This window comes from Rhyacophila brunnea, unplaced genomic scaffold (assembly GCF_057557595.1).
Source record: "Rhyacophila brunnea isolate RB1 unplaced genomic scaffold, BYU_Rbru_1.0 scaffold_17, whole genome shotgun sequence".
Classification (NCBI taxonomy): Eukaryota; Metazoa; Arthropoda; class Insecta; order Trichoptera; family Rhyacophilidae; genus Rhyacophila; species Rhyacophila brunnea.
Genome location: NW_028232827.1, coordinates 25888297 through 25907564, shown reverse-complemented (window position 1 = coordinate 25907564; position 19268 = coordinate 25888297). Strand labels below are relative to the sequence as shown.

Genomic DNA, 19268 nt, shown 5'->3' with positions numbered 1-19268 from the left:
ACATGATGTGTAGCTCACCGTGTTTTACGACATACATGTTTTAAAACAATTTCTATATGTGATCAATACATACAGTTGAATGATAAAAATCATCATGTAATGCCGAGTACTCATTAGGGAGTCGTAACTGTGACCGCTACAGATACAGTAACCAGTATGGACGCCAAATAATTGGTTCGCCAGCCTAATAAATAATTATTTTGCATCTAGAGTTGGTTACAGTTACGGCTCGCTAATGAGTACAGCATTACTGTTTCCTGACAAAGTGTTTTTGGATTTATGTGGTTTACAAGATAGAATTACGATATTATACCCATTTGAAGGCGAATTCAAACACAATTGGATAAATTAAAATTTCAAAATAAATTATTTTTTCTTGCATTCTAATACCTGGCATAGAGCAGAGACGGCGATCTTTTTATTCTTACGTGCCAAAAAGAGGGTTTTTACCATTTCCTGTAAAAGAGTTTTGGAACTGTGAGGTTTACAAGATAGAATGACAGATTGATATTTACATACATTTTACAAACTATCATAAATGATCGCCATGTAAACACTGAATCTTTTGAAGTGCGGTAAATTAACATATTATATCGACTTTGGAAAGGAAAAAGGGTAATCCACACAACTCAAATTTTACAGGAGGCACAAAAATGTTTTTGTTATGGTTTTCATTCAAATTTAAAATACAAAAAAAATATACCTTGAAGTGCATTATAATAAATAATTTGGTTTTTATATAGGTACTAACTTTTTATAAAAAACCAACAAAAATTATGGTTCAGTAAGTCGTTTTTCCCACGTCAATTCCTTCCTCTTTTTTTTTTAATTGATAGTTAAGTTTAGACAATAAATCGGCATTTGCAGCTTACATACTTTGGACACAAAGTGTATTTATTTGAGTACATTGTTATTATGCAATAAAACCTATTTTGAAAAAACTGAGGGTTATGCCCTTTTTCCTTTCTAGAGTCGATATGGATTTCGACGGATCTCCATCATATAGTAGAAACTGTGTTTTACTTTTCACCTTTATGTTTATTTGCAGTGAAGACACGATTGAATTGTTTAATTGGTCTGATTGGCCCTCAGTGGTATCAAGAGCTGTCTAATACTCAGAGGCAATGTGCGGATAATTTAAAGACAGCTGTCCATTTGGACATCGGAAAAGGCACTCCGGAGAGAACCCAAGCGCTATTGTCGGAGTTAGGAATAGCGTCACCATTAAGCGATATTTGTATCGCAACAGCTCTGAATAAAAGTGAAGAGAATGCCATGATATTCCTATGGGAGCTATATAAAACCATCTTTAAAGAGGACCCACGGACATTGTTAAAAAGTAATTATTCCATTACATACTAATGAGTAATGACAACTTGCATATGAGCCTATCAGTTTCAGATTCTGTAAGTACTTTTCCGTCGTATAATATCAATCGAGCTCTGTTCGTTAATGAAATAGAATTAACCAGTGGTTGATTAAAAGTTGCTCATATTCATCATCTGGCATTTTTTTATATTTCACGACTAACTATTATATTACTTATATTGCTTCTGTTTGAATTTTTGAGTGTTTGATTACCTTCTCCAGCCCTGTATTAAACAGTTGACAGGCAAGAGAGTTCTGATCGAATCCTTACATTCGTTGGCTGATTTTATATTATGCAAATGTATAATAAATTTGTCATAAGTTTTAAAAGGGTGCCTCTAACATAGAATAAATTATTAATGCATACCAAAATCGTCAATGGTAATTTAATATTTTAAGGTTTTTGTTTTTATTTTAAGTCATCGTTTTCTCGAGGTGAATCGAGTTATTTTCATTACTAAATACTTTTATGATTATGAATTTTATGACATCTTTGTCGGCATTTTTTTTTACTTTAAACCAAAAACTGATATTATGCCCATATTAAATTTAAGACAATTTTTTCTTAAAATTTGATGTGCAGCAAAGACATGTTTTTGTATCCATGTAGGTAACTACCTTACTTAGTCAAATAAAAATATATAAACTTAATAGTTATTAGATTTTGTGTAACAATTTTTTGACATTGAATACCTACTTAAATAGTGAAAAAATATTTATTTATTCTGAGCATACAATTAATGTGAAGGATGGAAGAGAATATTTTATATAAAAAGATTAGGTATGTAGAGTCCGTATTCTTTATGCTGGCGTGCGGTTTCCCACCAGCTTCAGTATCTTCACACTGCATTCCCTCTTGTTCCCTCCCATTGAAAACTTGTAACAGTCGAATGCGATGACACAATGCTTTCCATCTGCAAGCGCTTGACGTGAATGCCAGCATAAAGAATATGGACTCTATTAGTTAGTTATATAGTTTGGCAATATTCTTGTTGGTATTTTAATATTTTTAATTTGTAAAAAATTAGCGAATTTATGAAAAAGCAATGCAAATAAAACTAAATTTTATACAAATAAAAAAATTGGAATTAATGGTTTTATTTTGTTTTATATCTTGGGGGCCTCCAACACCCTAAACGCGTTACTGCCAGTTTCCAGTTTTGTCAGACATTTAAATCATTCTTATTATTTGAATACGTGTATTAAATAAGGCTCTAAGTACCAAAAAGTAGTATTGCCTGTAGTTGCAAAATACCGAGTCATTGCAGTAAAATTTCATGAAGCAGACCTTTAGAAAAATGTAGTTTTACAGTGTGAAGCAATCACGGCAGCTTCTATAATTTTAGGTATTTAGAACTCGCAAGTGTCAATACACCATCGTCAGCTATTTTATATTGAATGCCGTTGACCATTGCAATGCTACTTACATCATTATAAATAAAACACGCCAACGGACTTACAACGTCGACAGGTTTAATTATTTTGCTGTATTTTTTTGACTTGCTTGAGGCACTTAGACTATAGTTGAAGTTATTGGCGTTGGTATGTAGAACATTTTTCTATGAAAATGTCAGTTTTTATTTTTTTGGTGCTTAGCGCCTTAATTAATACACGTATTCATTTGATCAGGGATTTTCAGTTCATAATGTTTCATACAATTTCAGCCTATTGATGGTGTCAGTATACCTCAATGTTTGTGATATTTTTCCACGATTTATCATAGGGTAAATAAAACTTGATCAGTGGTCGACTTCATGTTTTGATACCTGCCTATTGTACATAGTATGTATACAATCATAAGATACAATATATAAATTATTGGTTCATAGCTTATTCACTGGAGTCCAGATTGTTATTGTCGTCAATATTTTATCTCGGCTTGGACACTACCATCGAGGAATTCGAGAGAAGAACGCTGTATGTGCCTCCGGTGAAAAAAGCGAAAGCACCTCATATTAAGACCAGGAAAAGACGCAAGAGAATCCCATTGTCCTCGTCTCCATATTTGACGCCGTTGCCATGCGTGCCAAAAATTGCATCGGTGTCTTACAGCAAGCCTCGAAGAATCAAAAAACCACTACCACTTCCAGATTTAAACGTAATTAGTGCAATTTTATAGATTTACCACCATCATAATATTTTTCTAACAATTGCAATTCAAAATTTAATCAATGATTTCTTATTGAATACATCGAAGTTTTCAGACCAAAATGACATTAGTTATAAAATAATTATTTGTTTTTAAGCATTATTTGATTGAATATGTTAGTGTATGGCCTGAATGGACAGCGTCTGACGGGGCGTGAGCGGTGTGCGCAAGTCAAACGTACAACTGTATATGAAATGTTCGTAGACAATGTTTTTTTTTGTTATGCATTTGAGTTGCGCACGCCGATCACGCCCCGCCGATCGCTGTCCACTAAGACGTACACTATGGATATAATATTTATTTTTATGAGATAAATTTTTGAAGTTATACTTCTTTAGGCGCGTTTGGAAAATCTGATCAGAGTGTATTTTTGGCGTGTGACATGTAACACATTATTTATTTTTTCACACAAAAATAAACGCACTCGATTGGATTCAAACCACCAATTGTTCGGTTATCAGCCGAACGCACTACCTTTATGCCACAGTATGATACTGCAATCGTGAAGATTATACAGTATAATATTATAGTTTATAATTATTCCGTTGCCTAAGCAGCGAATTTATTATTGTCGGCCATTTGCAATTCCTTACGTAAACAAACTATTAAACGTCATAGTGGCAGTTGTTACTTTAAAAATAAAAACGATAAATAATTATATAATTTAGTAATATAAGTTAAAGTGTATAGAAATAAACCAACGGCATTCCAATAAGCGGTCCTTTTTCTTGAGTGTGTTTTGTTTTTGTTTTGTTACGCCAAAGAAGTATAACTTCTAAGTACACACACCGACTTTTTTTTTATGTGCCAGCCACAGGCATCTGTAGGATGATTTATCACACTCATTATTGGGCCGGGCCGGTCACCAATTTCGCTCTAGCAAGCGCAGGTGACTTCGCGTGATTTCATTTTCGTAAACTTGACGATATTTGTTATGACTTTGGATTGGTCAATTTAGTCACACATATCAGTCATACAGTCTCATCTTATCAGCAAGTTCGCGTATTATGACACAGTGCATACAAAAACTTTTATTTTGCCAGCCTATCTTTAGTTACTTTAAAGAGATATTCTCAGCCTAAGTTGCAGTCACATACAAAAGAGCCATGCCAGTCACTCCATATAGGAAAATACACAGTACACGTGCTCGCCGGTGCTGAAAAAGAACATAAAAGCTACCGGTAAAGGAAGTAATCCAGTTTTTTCCCCTGACATGGTGATTTTACATATGCGAAGATCGCAACCGAATTGAGTGCATACATTCAAATGACAATGATTTAGTAATAGAATAATAGAGTTAATTGATGTACTTATGCGATGATTGCATAGTAGGTAGTAGGTATACGCATCATTGAATCATTTTGATTCTGTAACAATTGTTTATCTCGAATTCTTTGAACCCCAAGAAAAAAAAAAGTCACAAAACTAATTAGTCATTGTGTATCTGTATTAAGGCGAAGTCTTCACTGAGCCTTTTTTAACATGTTGATCGCCATGGGGGTCACCGGTGACCGGCATTGGATTACGTTAAGGGGGCCATGGGGGTCACCGGTGACCGGCAAAGAAGACCTGCCTTAGAGTTGTTTTACAGCGCCGGCGGGCACGCGCGCAGTGCATTTTTCAATACGCGGTGACCGGCATGGCCCTTCTGTATATTACTGCCACTTGGCCTGAAAATATATCTTCCCAGTCACAAAATATAGGCTCACTAATGTAAAGAATGTACATAATGAAAAAAAAAGTTTTCCTTTTAAATTGTAAATGTGTTTTTATTGATATAAAAATAAAAATTAAATAGATTTAAAAATGTGTTATAAAAATAATGTTAATATAAAATAAATGTGTTATTAAAATAATGTTATAAAAAATATGTAAATAATAAAAAAATAGAATTACAAAAATGATTATAAGGTATGTATAGGTACATATATTTCCAGTTTATGTCTACCCAATTTGAAAACTTTTATTCCGTATTTGTGCCTTTTCTGTTTATTATACTATCTAAATCTAAATATAATTCGACCGCGAAATGGCACCATGCTCTCGTCAACACATATTGACAGGTGACCGGCGATATGGCCGGCCCGGCGCAATAGAATAAATTAACTTGTTGGCGCCGCGACGGACACATGTGGCCGGCACATCATAAAAACCAATATTTACGTAAAAAATCATCAAAATGGAAAAAAAACATTATATTCTTTCATAACCTATCAAATAATACCTTAGAAACAAATAATCATTTTTTAACTATTTTATGTAAAACTAGTTGGCGATCAATGTGTTAAAGAGGCACCTAGCGGAAAAATACGAAGCTTGCAATTTGAGACATTTTTTTGATAATTTACAATTTCAACTGTTTTAATGAATAAATATGTATCTGAAAACATTAAAAATAAAAAATATTTTTCTTTAAACATAAAGATCTTTAAAGATAAACTTATTGTAAAAAATATAATAAAATGTGAATTTGTTGAATCGGACCGCACCCTATTATATATATATATATTATGGTCATATTTATTATTAAAATTTATTTTATTAAGTTTTCTAAGCATCACCTAAGAGATTTTTGACTAATTCATAGTTTTAATATTTTTTATATCTATTTTAAAAAACATCGAATTTTATAAAAAATATAAATGTGTATAACTTGAAATCCTTTTTCTTGTAAAAGATTTTTAAATTTTAAATTGTAAATTATCAAAAAAATGTCACAAATTGCAAGCTTCGTATTTTTCCACTAGGTGCCTCTTTAAAAAAGGCTCAGTGAAGACTTCGCCTTAAGTTCATTCCGCAGCATCTCAATTATTATGATAAGAGCTCATACGCACTTGCGGCAGGCCTCATCGCGGCTAGCCGCAGCGGCCTGCCGCATATCGTTTTTTGTATGCGGCAGGCCGCTGCGGCCTGCCGCAAGTGCGTATGGGCACTAAGAGTGAAAATGCTAATTTACTTTTATTTTATAATCCTAAAAATATTGATTTTATTCTAGGAGTTTAGAGAAATAATCGAATCAGATGATAAATTAAGAGCTTTGATTGAGAGAACTAGTCGTGCTCCGAGCAACATTGAAAGTTCATATGCACGCTCCGACAATAAAATAATATATTCAAGCAAAGGTGACTAGTTTTAATATTGCTACTATACTTCTTTATTTCCACTCCAAACTTGAGTATAATAACGATAATATGAACAAGGATGGCCTGGAAAATCTAATAGTCAATTAGACCAAAATTAAATTATACTTACATAATATGTGGAACATTCCAAAAAATGTTTTTTCAACACAAAGTCTTCTACAATTTCTGTGATTATATTTGAAGTGTATGTCCATGTAGGTACCTACATATACCGGTAATATATACTTCACCCATTATTCCGCTGGGCCAATCCACGCTGCATAATATGAACCTTCACACTGTAGATGTATCTTGGCAGACTTTTGTTGTTAGTCTTTCACTGAACAACACATTGTGACGTGTGGGTTAGGCCGAGCCGTTGGATTCAAACTCGACCCATCTATCAGGATCTTATATACATATTTCATTGGTCTGCGCAAATTCATTCATTGACTCGTATGGTAGCAGGGTGTAGACAACGACATAGAAATGTCCACAGAAATAAGACCACTATCATGTCAACATAGAATGATATTTTCAAGAAAATAGCTACCACTGCACTGGTAAAGCCTCAATCTATCCAAGCGTGTGCTCAAGTCCAATTTACTGCAAATTTTTTTTAGATATAGCTCTGATATATTTCTAAAAATTATGTATATTTAATAAAGAATGCTCCATTCTTAAATATTGTATATTATTCGCTTGACTTGAAAAATATTTATTTTTATTTTCGAGTTTTAGATGAAAACAAAGTAATTTCGAAACCTAACGAGGCTCAACCGAAATCTCAATTGACGCCTGAAAAGGTGCCAAGCGCTGCTGCAAGTGATAAAAATTTTGAAGATTCGACTGAAAAAATCTTCCAACTCTTCGGTGATGACGATGATGACTGCGAGTGTGTTAGGTGGTTGGTATTATTTTAGGCAATAAGGGGTCGTCCATATATGACGTCACATGCTAATAAGAGAGAATGAGTCTGTGACTATTTAATAATGTGACAAAAGGGATGATAGTAGGATAAGTAGGAAATAAGTGTAAACTGAATTTTTTCTGAAATATTCTTATTCCAACCGTCCAGATGTCGATTATTTTCAACAAATTTAATTTATAGCCAATTTAGATAGAATAGAATATTTTGTGATGAAATGTGACAATATGGAGAGGGGATCCAAAATACCCAAAAACGTTTGACGTCATATTACGGGCAAGCATAATAAAACCACTGCACCTACATCATGGCCCGCACCATGGGGGACTAACAGGGCTCTAGCCAGGGGAGCAGGGCTCAGGGGGGACCAGATAAGTGAGATAAATATAAATCACAAATTTGCTCTAATATAAAAAACGTAAAAATTTTACGTAACCTATCAGGTCCATACTCTGGGGCCAAACACTCAACTAAAAACAACATGTGATTTTTTTCGCCTTACCCGGGGTTCAAACCTGGGACCTACTGCATCACTGGCTGACACATTACCCGCTCGCGGCCATCATTGGCGTCCATCGTGGTAGTCTGGCCATCTAGTCATAAAATATTACGAAATAGGTAGGTAAATTCTATCCACGGGTCCTTTGAACAGAATTTAATTAATAAAATGATCTATCCACTTTCAGGTATCCTGCAATCATAGAGTATTTTAAGCAAATGAGGAATGAATCCATAGCACAACCCCTGATTGTTGTTGATTCTCCCCAAGTTGATACCCCCCAAGTTGATACCCCCCAAGTTGATTCCCCCCAAGTTGATTCACCCCAAGTTGATTCAATTGAGCGTGAAATATTCCCAGGAGACTCTTACAAGATTCCACACTTTCGCTCTGACATGAGTTTATCTATGATTGCAAATGATAATTCGTCATCTAACACTCGACTCAAAACCATTGGAAATTCTTTTAGAGATAATCATAATGCTTCAACATGGCAGGTAAATATTCCTCACATCTTAATTAAATAATAAATTTACAGTAAGCCAATAATTGAAACAAGGAAAACGCACGCGTTTTCCGAGCAGATCCAATTTTTTAATTAAAACTTGATGACAAATGGCCAAAACAAGATGGCAGCCTTAATTTCAATTTGCTATAACTATCATCCGATTTAATTAATTTTCAATTTAGGCGTGTAAGTTAAACTTGATTTATGTTGTAATAATATTTTTTTTTTTTTTTCGACCATGTCCGATCCTGATAGGATCATATGGGCCTCCACAGGGTGGAGGTTTGTATTGACAGATTTTGTTTTTTACGAGAAATGGATGTCAGCCACTTGCTCAACCTATTAGGTCCATACCCTGACACACACAAATTGAAAAACAACATGTGTACTTGCCAGACCCAGGATTCGAACCTGGGACCCACGGCTTTATAGTCCAACGCTTATGCCGCTCGGCCACCGTGGGCGTCAAAATAATAATTGGAACCAAATAAAATACCAAGATGGCGGCCAATTGTTGTATTGTTGTATTACACATATAACAATCAGTAATAATTTATTTAAGTATTAGATTCTAGTGTACTCAACAACAAACTTATATACCTACTATGAATAAATAGACTGTTTCGTTTTTAATTCCTCACTCGCACTTGACATTTGTTGCAAATGCATTATTTTTGATGAGTTTCTTTCAAAATATCAAAAATCGAGATGGAAGTCTATTAAATTATTGGTAACAACGATGTAGTTTAAATGATAATTTAACAAATAAATATACATGATTAATTATAACTACCTAGTCATGTTATGGTACCTATTAACTGTTAATTGTTGATGCAAATATAAGTATATTACATTGAAGAAGGAGAAATCATATTTAGTACTTTTTGAGTTCATTTTTGGTGATGCACAGTGGAATCTATTTAGCAGCAATGTTCATAATACCTCAACTATCAATAAAATTTTAACGATATCTTACTAGCTTATCCAACAAATATTCGTAAATACCTTAATTCAAAGAATTCTTTTTTTTTACCATGTCCGATCCTAATAAGATCATAATGGGCCTCCATAGAGTGGAGGTTTGTATTAACAGATTTTTGTTTTTACGATGGATATTAGCCACTTGCTCAACGTATTAGGTTCATACTCTGACTCAAACACAAACTGAAAAACAATATATGTACTTGCCAGACCCGGGATTCGAACCTGGGACCCATGGCATTATAGGCTGACGCTTAAGCCGCTCGGCCATTGTGGACGATAATAGCTATATCAATAGTTAAATATTATTATGATATAGATAGTAGATATAGAAAAATTGACGATTATTGATTTTATGTTTGGTAGTGATAAATTCAACTTATGAGCTTTTTTTTCCAGGGTCATCAAGATTCATCACCCCATTCCAATACTGCTATAACTCGTCCTTATGTCCTGCTAAGGGTATAACATGTTCCATATTTATTGATACCAATTCATTTTATAAACCCCTAAATCCCCCGTAGACTATCAAATTTGTAACTTTGAAACGAGATGATCGCCGAATGCTCGACTGGTAGGTACATCTTTGCCCAACACAACACAAGACATAATTCTATGAAAAAACAAAAGAAAAATACTGAAATGCCCGTGTGCCTTGAACACGGAATGATAATATTCAGTAGTCCCTGAGCCCCTGAATTGCCGCCGAGACGCATGTCAAAAACACTGAGACTCCATCTTTCGCACCAAGTCTGCATACAGCATACCTGCTGATATTTTAATAGTGCGTCATTCTTAACGATAAACAATGTGCATGTGACAAAGAATCACAAAATTACATTTATGTTCATCAAACGTTGGTTTTAATGTTTTTTTTTCTATCGTATTTTATTTTCAAACTAGAACAATATGCGTATTTCTATTAGCTGATCCCTTCTTGCATTAAATCCATGAAAAATAAAATTGGACATTTTAACATTAATTATTTATAACACTTAAATAATCGGTTTCTGTAAATGGTTAGATTCTTAAACATTTTTTTCGTGTGATTTTGTGGAATTATAGACCCACTTACTTGGATTTGCCCCTGTTAAAATATACATAGGATAATATTATGGTCGTCATATTTTTTGTCTTATCGGTTTTTATTATTAGACACCTCATATTCAATTAATTTAAGCTTAAACAAACCCCTAATATACCCCCCTCAATATCAATAAACCCCTTCTTAAGTTTTCATTAAACTCGTAATATTACTGCCAGCCAGTTAATCTTGCAACTTCCAAATTCATTCATATTTCTAGACTATGTTTCATAATAATAATTTATTCTTCGTCTCTACCGTAGATTTTACTAACGGAACAAGCTGCAAAGGGATATTTATTAGCGCAGCTTCCTGATGTTTATAAAGTTCCAATACTGAAAGAATGGGCTAGGAAACGAGTAAAAGGAGATTATACGCAAGAAGAGTGCAGTATGTTGACTTTATTTTTAATATTACGTTCATTAATTACTTGTTAATGGTATTAACTGACAATAATTCTTGGTGTAATGACATTGTAATAATCTATTCAGTATCACTTTACTTCCCAATGGAGTTTTCCTCGAAGCTTTATAAAGAATTAATCCACGATTTGATCAGTGCAAAACAAATTTGAGAGTAAACAAACGCAGATTAATAAACCATTTCTTTTATTCAACGAATAATTTATAAGATTTGACAATGTAACATTCTATATATTGAACATACATAATTTGAAAACACCTCAGATATTTATTTTATTATACCTACTAGAAAAAATCTCATTTGAAAAATACAACCCCCGACAGGATTTGAACCTGTATGACCACTGGATATCACGGCAATTATTTTAATTAAGCCACGGCAATTAAGCTAACATACCTACTCATAATAATATAGCATTACATTTTGTTATTAGAGGCCATAACGCGACAGCAGAAGATTAATTGGGACTTTCTTCATATGAACAAGATAAAAATGGCAATTCCCGAATTGCCCTTTTCGGTAAAGGAATTGGATGCAATGACATGGGATCACCGAAATTCCATTAACGATATGGTAATCAATAGAATATATTATTATTAATCACTTATTTAATTAATATAATTTAGATTTATTCCTCATTTATCGATTTACCCTTGTCAGAAAATTCATTAGCGATAACCATAACAAAGAAATAGCAATTAGAACTACAAAATAAGAGCTACATAAAAAAATATGTTCATTATTATCCAGTAAATTGATCCCCCTTTTGAAATTATGCCAAAGGTGTTGGCTGCGTCGCAAACAATTAATATTAACATAAACATTTTATTAATATAATATTATGAATGTCCAAAATTAGGCATAAGCTTTGTAACAAACATTTTACCAGGTCACATAATTCTGAGAAAGCGCTCCTCAGCTATATGAAGCCGTGCTATCAAAGCGTGCGCTGGGAAAAGAAATATAATCAGCCTGGCTGCTTCATCTTAATTCTCTAATTTATTAAGCGTAGCAGAGGACGGCGCCGAATTTCGTGGCTTAAGAACCTCCGTGATTGGTACGAGTGCAGCTGCACTGAACTGTTCCGGGTAGCAGACAACAAAGCTAAGATCGCCTTTGATGGTGGCCGACCTTCGCTAGGGGATGGCACAATAAGAAGAATTTATTTAGTTATTGTAAATTATACGCTGTCTATATTCATCTGAAAAATAAACCGTTCTCGTCTAAACAATATGTTATATAGTACGCATATGTAGATCATAAAGACTGACGTGCCCGTGTAAAGGTTGAAAATTTTGAGATATCTTTGAGAGCTAAGACTAAATGATCTGTCAACTTTATAGTAAAGATGTATATACTATTAGTTTTATTTATCTTATCTATCCTAAAATACATCGCCCTAAAATACATATCCTATAATAAATCGACATTTGCAAGATTATATACGGGCCATCCGCATATGACGTCACTCGATTTTGGCTATTTTTAATCCCCCCCCCCTGATCGTCATATAATCTTTTACCCCAATTTAAATATATTTCCATGAACTGCAATCATAAGTTTAGTATGGCACACGGTTCTAAACCACATACGGTTTCAGTGTATAGATGGCCTCCAAGACAGTCATAATTTATTTGCCAAAATACAATCACAATTTTGTTAGGTTTCGTTAAAATAGTCATTAAACTGAATTATCTTTTCACAGGTGGCATCAATTCATAAAAAATTTTATAAGAAGCTGGAGAGAAAATTCATAAATGCCACTCGTCTATGGTGGTCCTCTATGTACATAGAGAAATTTCCAAATGAAAAATTTAGGTGAAGTATTTCGTTTTCTTTCTATATTATTTTCGATATAAAAAATTCTCGAACAAACGAATGAGGCTATTCAAAATCCACATGTGTATGAAATCTTAAAAACTCGCCAAACTACTGACAAAATGTACATTTTTTTTAACCATCTCCGACCCTAAGAAGATCATATGGAAGACCTTCACAGAGTGTAGGTTGTATGAACTGATTTTTGTGTTTACGTGAAATAGATGTTAGCCACTTGCTCAACCTAGTAGGTCCATAATCTGACTCCAAACACATATTGAAAAACAAAATATTGGTGTTTTGCCAGATCAGCATCTGTAACATATCTTCTTGATTTAATTACTTATCTACAAAGAACTTACTACTGAGTCAAGTTGTCCGAATTATCATAATTTTCGACGAACTAAGACAATATCAGTTCACGACATAATTGAAAATGTGTTAATTTCCTTATTCCAGAGATATGTTCTATGCGTACATACCTTCCAAAGATGGATTTTTCTTGAAATCGGGATGGTAATCTAAGGTTTTATAAAAGTAATAATTGCTGCCTGCATCTTATTTTATAAATGATTTTTTAGAAATTTACTGTCTTTTGGGAATGTAATAAAATACAATATGAAGTTTTCTTTTTTTTTATCTCTTATAAAATAATTACATTGTACAAAATTGATAATGTATATATCTTATAATATTCCTTTATTGCATTGAAAATATTTTTGTGTCTATCTAAATCTAAATGTTGCAAAACTGTAACATCATGCAAAAGAATCATAATAATAATTATTGTTTTAATTTATTGAACTATTACAATATAATAAGATTTTTTTAACCATCTTGTAAGAAAATAAATGTAGGGCATTGTCAAAAAACATTTTGCATAAAATGTAACGCACCCTTCACAATGGCCCAAGCCCATTAATGTGTGTTGAAATACTAACATTGTGTCGATAGATAGCAAACAATTATTACTGGCCAATGTGAATGTTGCCCCTTTACAATGGTAAGCACCACGTGACCGCAAACATTTTCTGACTTGGACCATTGTGTGACCCAGCATAAGACAAACATACGAAATCTTCCAATGTCAAACTAGAAATGTGTTTTTCTTCAAATAAATCAAATTGCATTAATAAAGTATGATGGTAAAACAGTATTCTAGGCATTGAAAAAGGTAATATTAGATAATTTACACAGATGGTGTTGGGATGTTGAGACAATATGCAGTAAAATAATTAATATCAATATCTTTTTCATGAAATAACACTAAAATACAAGTATGAGTAAGTAATAAAATAGCATGTACTTATAATAGTATTACATAATATGTATACAGATATGGTCAAAACATGATACGATACAAACATTGATGTACAAAACAAAATATTAAAATTATTTACCAGGCACAATCTAAAATAAAAATTATGTGATATCTATATTTCTAACGCTAACTTATTGATAAACAGAAATTCTTTGTTGGCTTAAAGAAATTCACCCTTGTAACAATCATATTAATTACTAAATATGCTATTTCACAATAAGTATACATGTAGGTACATATTATTATCTAAAATATCACATTTCCACTGGTCTAAGGCGTAAAGTCCTGATTTTGCTAATGCGTTCAATGTGTAGAATTTATGTAAACCGTATCTACATTTTGTATGTGATTTCGCATAGACATGACTCAAAAGACTTGAAAACATATTTTAATACTACAACAAGCCATGAGGCCCAATGACAGTAGTGTAATTAGTAATAGAAGTGAAACAATCACAAAAATATTGTAACCTCACTGGGAATCAAACCCGGAGCCCTCATATGAAAGGCCAGCGCCTTATGGACGGGACTACGAGGGCCGTGCATAGTCCACATAAGTGAAATGTCACCATACTGGTAGGTATACACATTAAATATGACATAACAGCTAGATATAAGTCAAATGAATATTTACAAAATGCGGCACTATGAAAATTATGTGACCATTCCAACGTAGTGTATTTTAACTAAATCAATTTTCTCACAAATCAATGCACGTGACTGTGTACCACGGCTGCTATTTTCAATATATATATAGATGTAGGTAGTTACCTACTTAGAGCTGGATTTAGACATGAAGTTGCCCTAGGCATATACGGATTGGGGCCCAAGAAACGTAATGTAAACTGTTAAAAGGTAATTTTAAAAAAGGTTTTTTCATAGTATTATGTATTGCTTTTTTATTCACAACACAACTTATTTCCAACATTTCAGAATTTATTGACATTAAAGCAGGTGAACTTAATCGACTTTTGCCAATAATTTCATGTGGAAAAATGACCTTCCACCTTTGCAATTATTCGCAGGTATAGAAAATATCTTAAAGCAATACAATCCTTTGTAAATATACTTAGAATTGGGCTCATCTAGAAGTTCCCACATTTGTACAATTTTTAGCTGTTCAACATCGACTTGAATTAACTATAAAATTGTACTAAAGGCTCATTTACACGAGTCACTGAGGATGATCCTCCTCAGGGAATTGGATTCAGGCATTCACTTTTTGTTTACACGTGTCACTGAAAGTAAAATACTCGATTCATTCCAAAATGGCGTCAAATGAAATAGCGAACACATAAATCACAGAAACAGCAACCAAGAACCACAAAACAACACTTTGTTTATTACAATCAGTATGTACTATCAAATATGATGTGGACTGCAGGATCATCTATTTAACCGGTTTGTTTTAAAATATTCAAAATGACAGTTTACGTGTACCTATGTAAATATTATGACAGATTGATTTCAATAACTTGAAAGTAAGTAGGTACCTACCCACCTACTTTTGTTAAGCTTGGCGGGAAAGCGGCTGTTTCCTCTGCCTAAATATTTTGTTTATGGATATTTTTCAATTTTTTTTTCTAACTCCGGGGCACCTACTAATTCAGGTGTCAGGCTATAACCTCTTTAGTCCTATGGTAAATCCAACCCTGTACCTATTTACTTATCTTTTAATAACAAAGCCAATTGAAACATTCATATTATGTTTGACAGTTTGTAAATATTTTTATAGGCACATGTTTGTCTTTCCTTAGACTAAAAATAATACCATTGACTTTTATTATGTTCCCACATAACGTTGTGTCATTCATTACTAAATGAATATATTGAACATAGGTACATAATTTAAAAACACCTCAGATATTATATAATATATATAAGCATGGACGCCGCCAGGATTTGGTGTAAGGTGGTGCATGTAAGAAAATTCATATTCTTATTCCTCCATTTGCTTGCATTGCAACCATACTGCCGGTGCCCATGTATATAAGGGTGGAAGTAGGCTGTGGACATCCGACATAAATAGAGCACATTAAACAGTCAAACTTATTTGTTTTCATTGCACTAAAAATACGAATTACAGATATTGTTGGTAAGTTTTTAAAATTCAATTAAACCCTGCCTACCGAACCATAAAAGATAAAACATTTCAGTCATGCAACCTTTACACTCATCTACGAACTTTCTTCAGTTGATAGGTAAATAATTTAATATTGTAGAATATTTCTTTCCAACAATAAGGAAACGGACAAGGACAGAACACATGTTGTGCAATCTATCTATGTTGCAAGCTTCCGTGTGTGAAATTACCTCAAGGCAAGATTTTTGTCATAATAATGTACTTAACATTCCTTAGGTGTGTACTAAATATTCACTTTTAGACATTATTGAAAATTGCTAATTAAAAGCATGTTGACAAACTTCAAAAAATTAGATTAACTTAAACATTCGATAATACTAACTATATTCATTGAGTCGAATGCATGTCGAATATCACACCTAAGGACAATTTTATTAATCTTAAGTAATATTTCATAAAATACAGCAAAATACTCTAGTAACATTCTGTTTTGCGTTACGTGGGAGTTGCCTCTGACCTGTTCCGATTTCTCCATAAAAAGTTTGGCTGATGGAAATATTGCTCGATTTGAAACAAGCTTCTGTTCTTCGTTTCTGGTAAAACCAAATACAAAAAGAGTGTCCCGAGAAAGGATGAAATTCCAAATATGAAAAACATTCCTTGGTAACCCATACTGCTGATGATAGCCGGGAACAGTTTAGTTATCACGAATATTGAAAAATTAAAAAACATGAATATATAGCCACCACACATCCCTCTTATCTTGGCGGGCAGTAACTCTCCCACCATAATACCAGGCAACATCATAAAACCGACTGTATTTGATGAGATATATACCAACAAACTGATGGCCTTAATCCAGAAATCAATCCTAGTGTTTTCCCCTTGTCTGAAGATTAAAAATATGCCTAAGCATATAGATGCAACCGTAGAACCTACTCCAGATATGATACACAAAGTTCTTCGATTCATGTTATAAAGCAGGAAACAGCCTATCACACTTGCCACCAGTCTGATGACAGCTGTCATTATGGCAGCTATTAAACCGTTCAATGTGTCGCCAACCACCACTTGAATTATGTCAACGGCATAGAATATTACGACGTAGGTTCCAGAAAATATTTGCAGCATATTAAAGACATTAATAATAAGGAGCGGTTTCATTGCGTTTGGCCGTCTAATTGTTGCAAAAAATGAGTCTTTTCTGATCTCCTGTTGTTCTCTCTCCTTTACACTTGCACTTAATATCTGATGCAGCTCCTTTTTTGCCTGAAAATATAAAAAAAAAACATAACTTTTAAATAAAAAATTTAACTGAGTTGGATTCGAACTCCGATCTTTTACTGTGCAGATGAGTACTCTTATCCATTGAGCTATCACCCTTTTATGATTAATACCAATTATCACTAATAACTACATTCTCTCACGTAGATTCTTCATGTTCCGCCAAATGAAAATCAATCAACTTTGTAATTAATCAAGGTATATAAATGGTATTACAAAATAAATAATAATTTACTTATTCGCAAGTCCAAAAATGTCAATAATAAAAATTATTTAACACCTGACGTCAGCTAAAATTAAATCCATAGTATCATTACTTACCAAACGGATTACGGCGGAATTTGAAGTACCTAAGTTAGCCCAGAATAATAGTAATAATTGGTTAAAATCATAAATAGATCGACGGCTCAATGAATACAAGCACTCACCCAGACAGTGAAATATGTATGTTCGAGTTGCATGTTTCTAGAATTCTCTCTATTAAACATTTTTTTGAAATGTTTTAAAATTAGATAGTGTTGACTGTTCACTTCTGATGAAAGGACATTGTTTTATTAAACACAATAATATTAAGGCTATACCTCAGTTGAGGCATAGTCCACAAAGATCGTGGCTAGGCGATGCGCGGATTGCGGGTCGCGGGTGCAAATGACGCATGCCGAACGAAATATAATTTGTCATATAAATCCAACATGCGTCCATTTAATGTTCTGTTTATTGTTCTATTAGTAACGATAATAATATATTCATTGACATATTTTCTTTTTCAAGTAAATGGGCAACGTTTTCAGTCATCTTTACACGATTTAAGAATTAATACCCCCGTCGCCATCACGAAACAAATTGACGTGTTCCCAGCTCGACGTTCGCTCTCCGAATGCCAGCAAGTCCAAAATTTCATTGCGCCTATAGTTGAAAATTATTTGCCGTTTCACTGATGTATCGTCTTAAGTAGTACTTATTCCACTTAGTTTAATACTAATAAAGACCGATTTTGTCTGCTTCAATGGGACAATTTCAACTGATTTTATATAATTTACAATATTACAGCTATTGCACTATCAAATTTTAAAGATAAAATTGTTTATCAACAATATTAATACTATCAACCGAAGGTACTTGATGGAATTTGAATTTAAATTCTAATTAAGTCCATTAGAATAAAATTATTTATTGAAAATTTGGACAGTAATTAAACAAAATTCTAGAATCAAAAATAAGTCAACTAAATGTACCTAACTTTTCAGAAAACATTACAGTACGGACCTACAAACTTATCTGAAGAATGGTATGGGGGAGCCACTGTCGAAAACTACCCAATAAGACTCGTAACTGGACAAAATCTGATATTCAAATGACATTTTCAAAATGGCGTCCTATGGTAGTTCCATTTTTGGCCATTCTGTTATGGGTTGGAGTTTTTAAAAGATATTATTAATTAAAATTAATGTTGTCCTTTATTTTCCATTCTCTGCGACACGCGCTAGAGTAAGATAAAAGGTCTACATAATACTTTTGAGTCAGTTTCCAAAAGTATCGCTGGCAAATCCTGGTGAATCGCTTCACGTAGCATCGATAATCTGCGAGTTCGTGTTGCTAAATTTGCTATTTTTTGTGTTAAACATAAAGTCAGTGGTATATATTTTTAGTTAATTAAGTAGGAAAGGTGGTTCTGCGTGTTGTATTAAAATATGGTAGCCG

General features: G+C 33.3%; 1 protein-coding gene across 2 annotated transcripts in view; it reads right to left on the bottom strand.

Annotated features, from left to right (window-relative positions):
- Nucleotides 1-15783: 15783 nt before the first annotated feature.
- LOC147073879 (facilitated trehalose transporter Tret1-like) overlaps nt 15784-19268 on the bottom strand; it is an 80688-nt gene continuing 77203 nt past the window's right edge. For both annotated transcript variants that reach the window (XM_085944955.1, XM_085944957.1), the window contains one exon: nt 15784-17552. In XM_085944955.1, the coding sequence (XP_085801081.1) occupies nt 16779-17552 (774 nt within the window). In that variant the 3' untranslated portion in view covers nt 15784-16778. The remainder of the gene's footprint in view (nt 17553-19268) is intronic.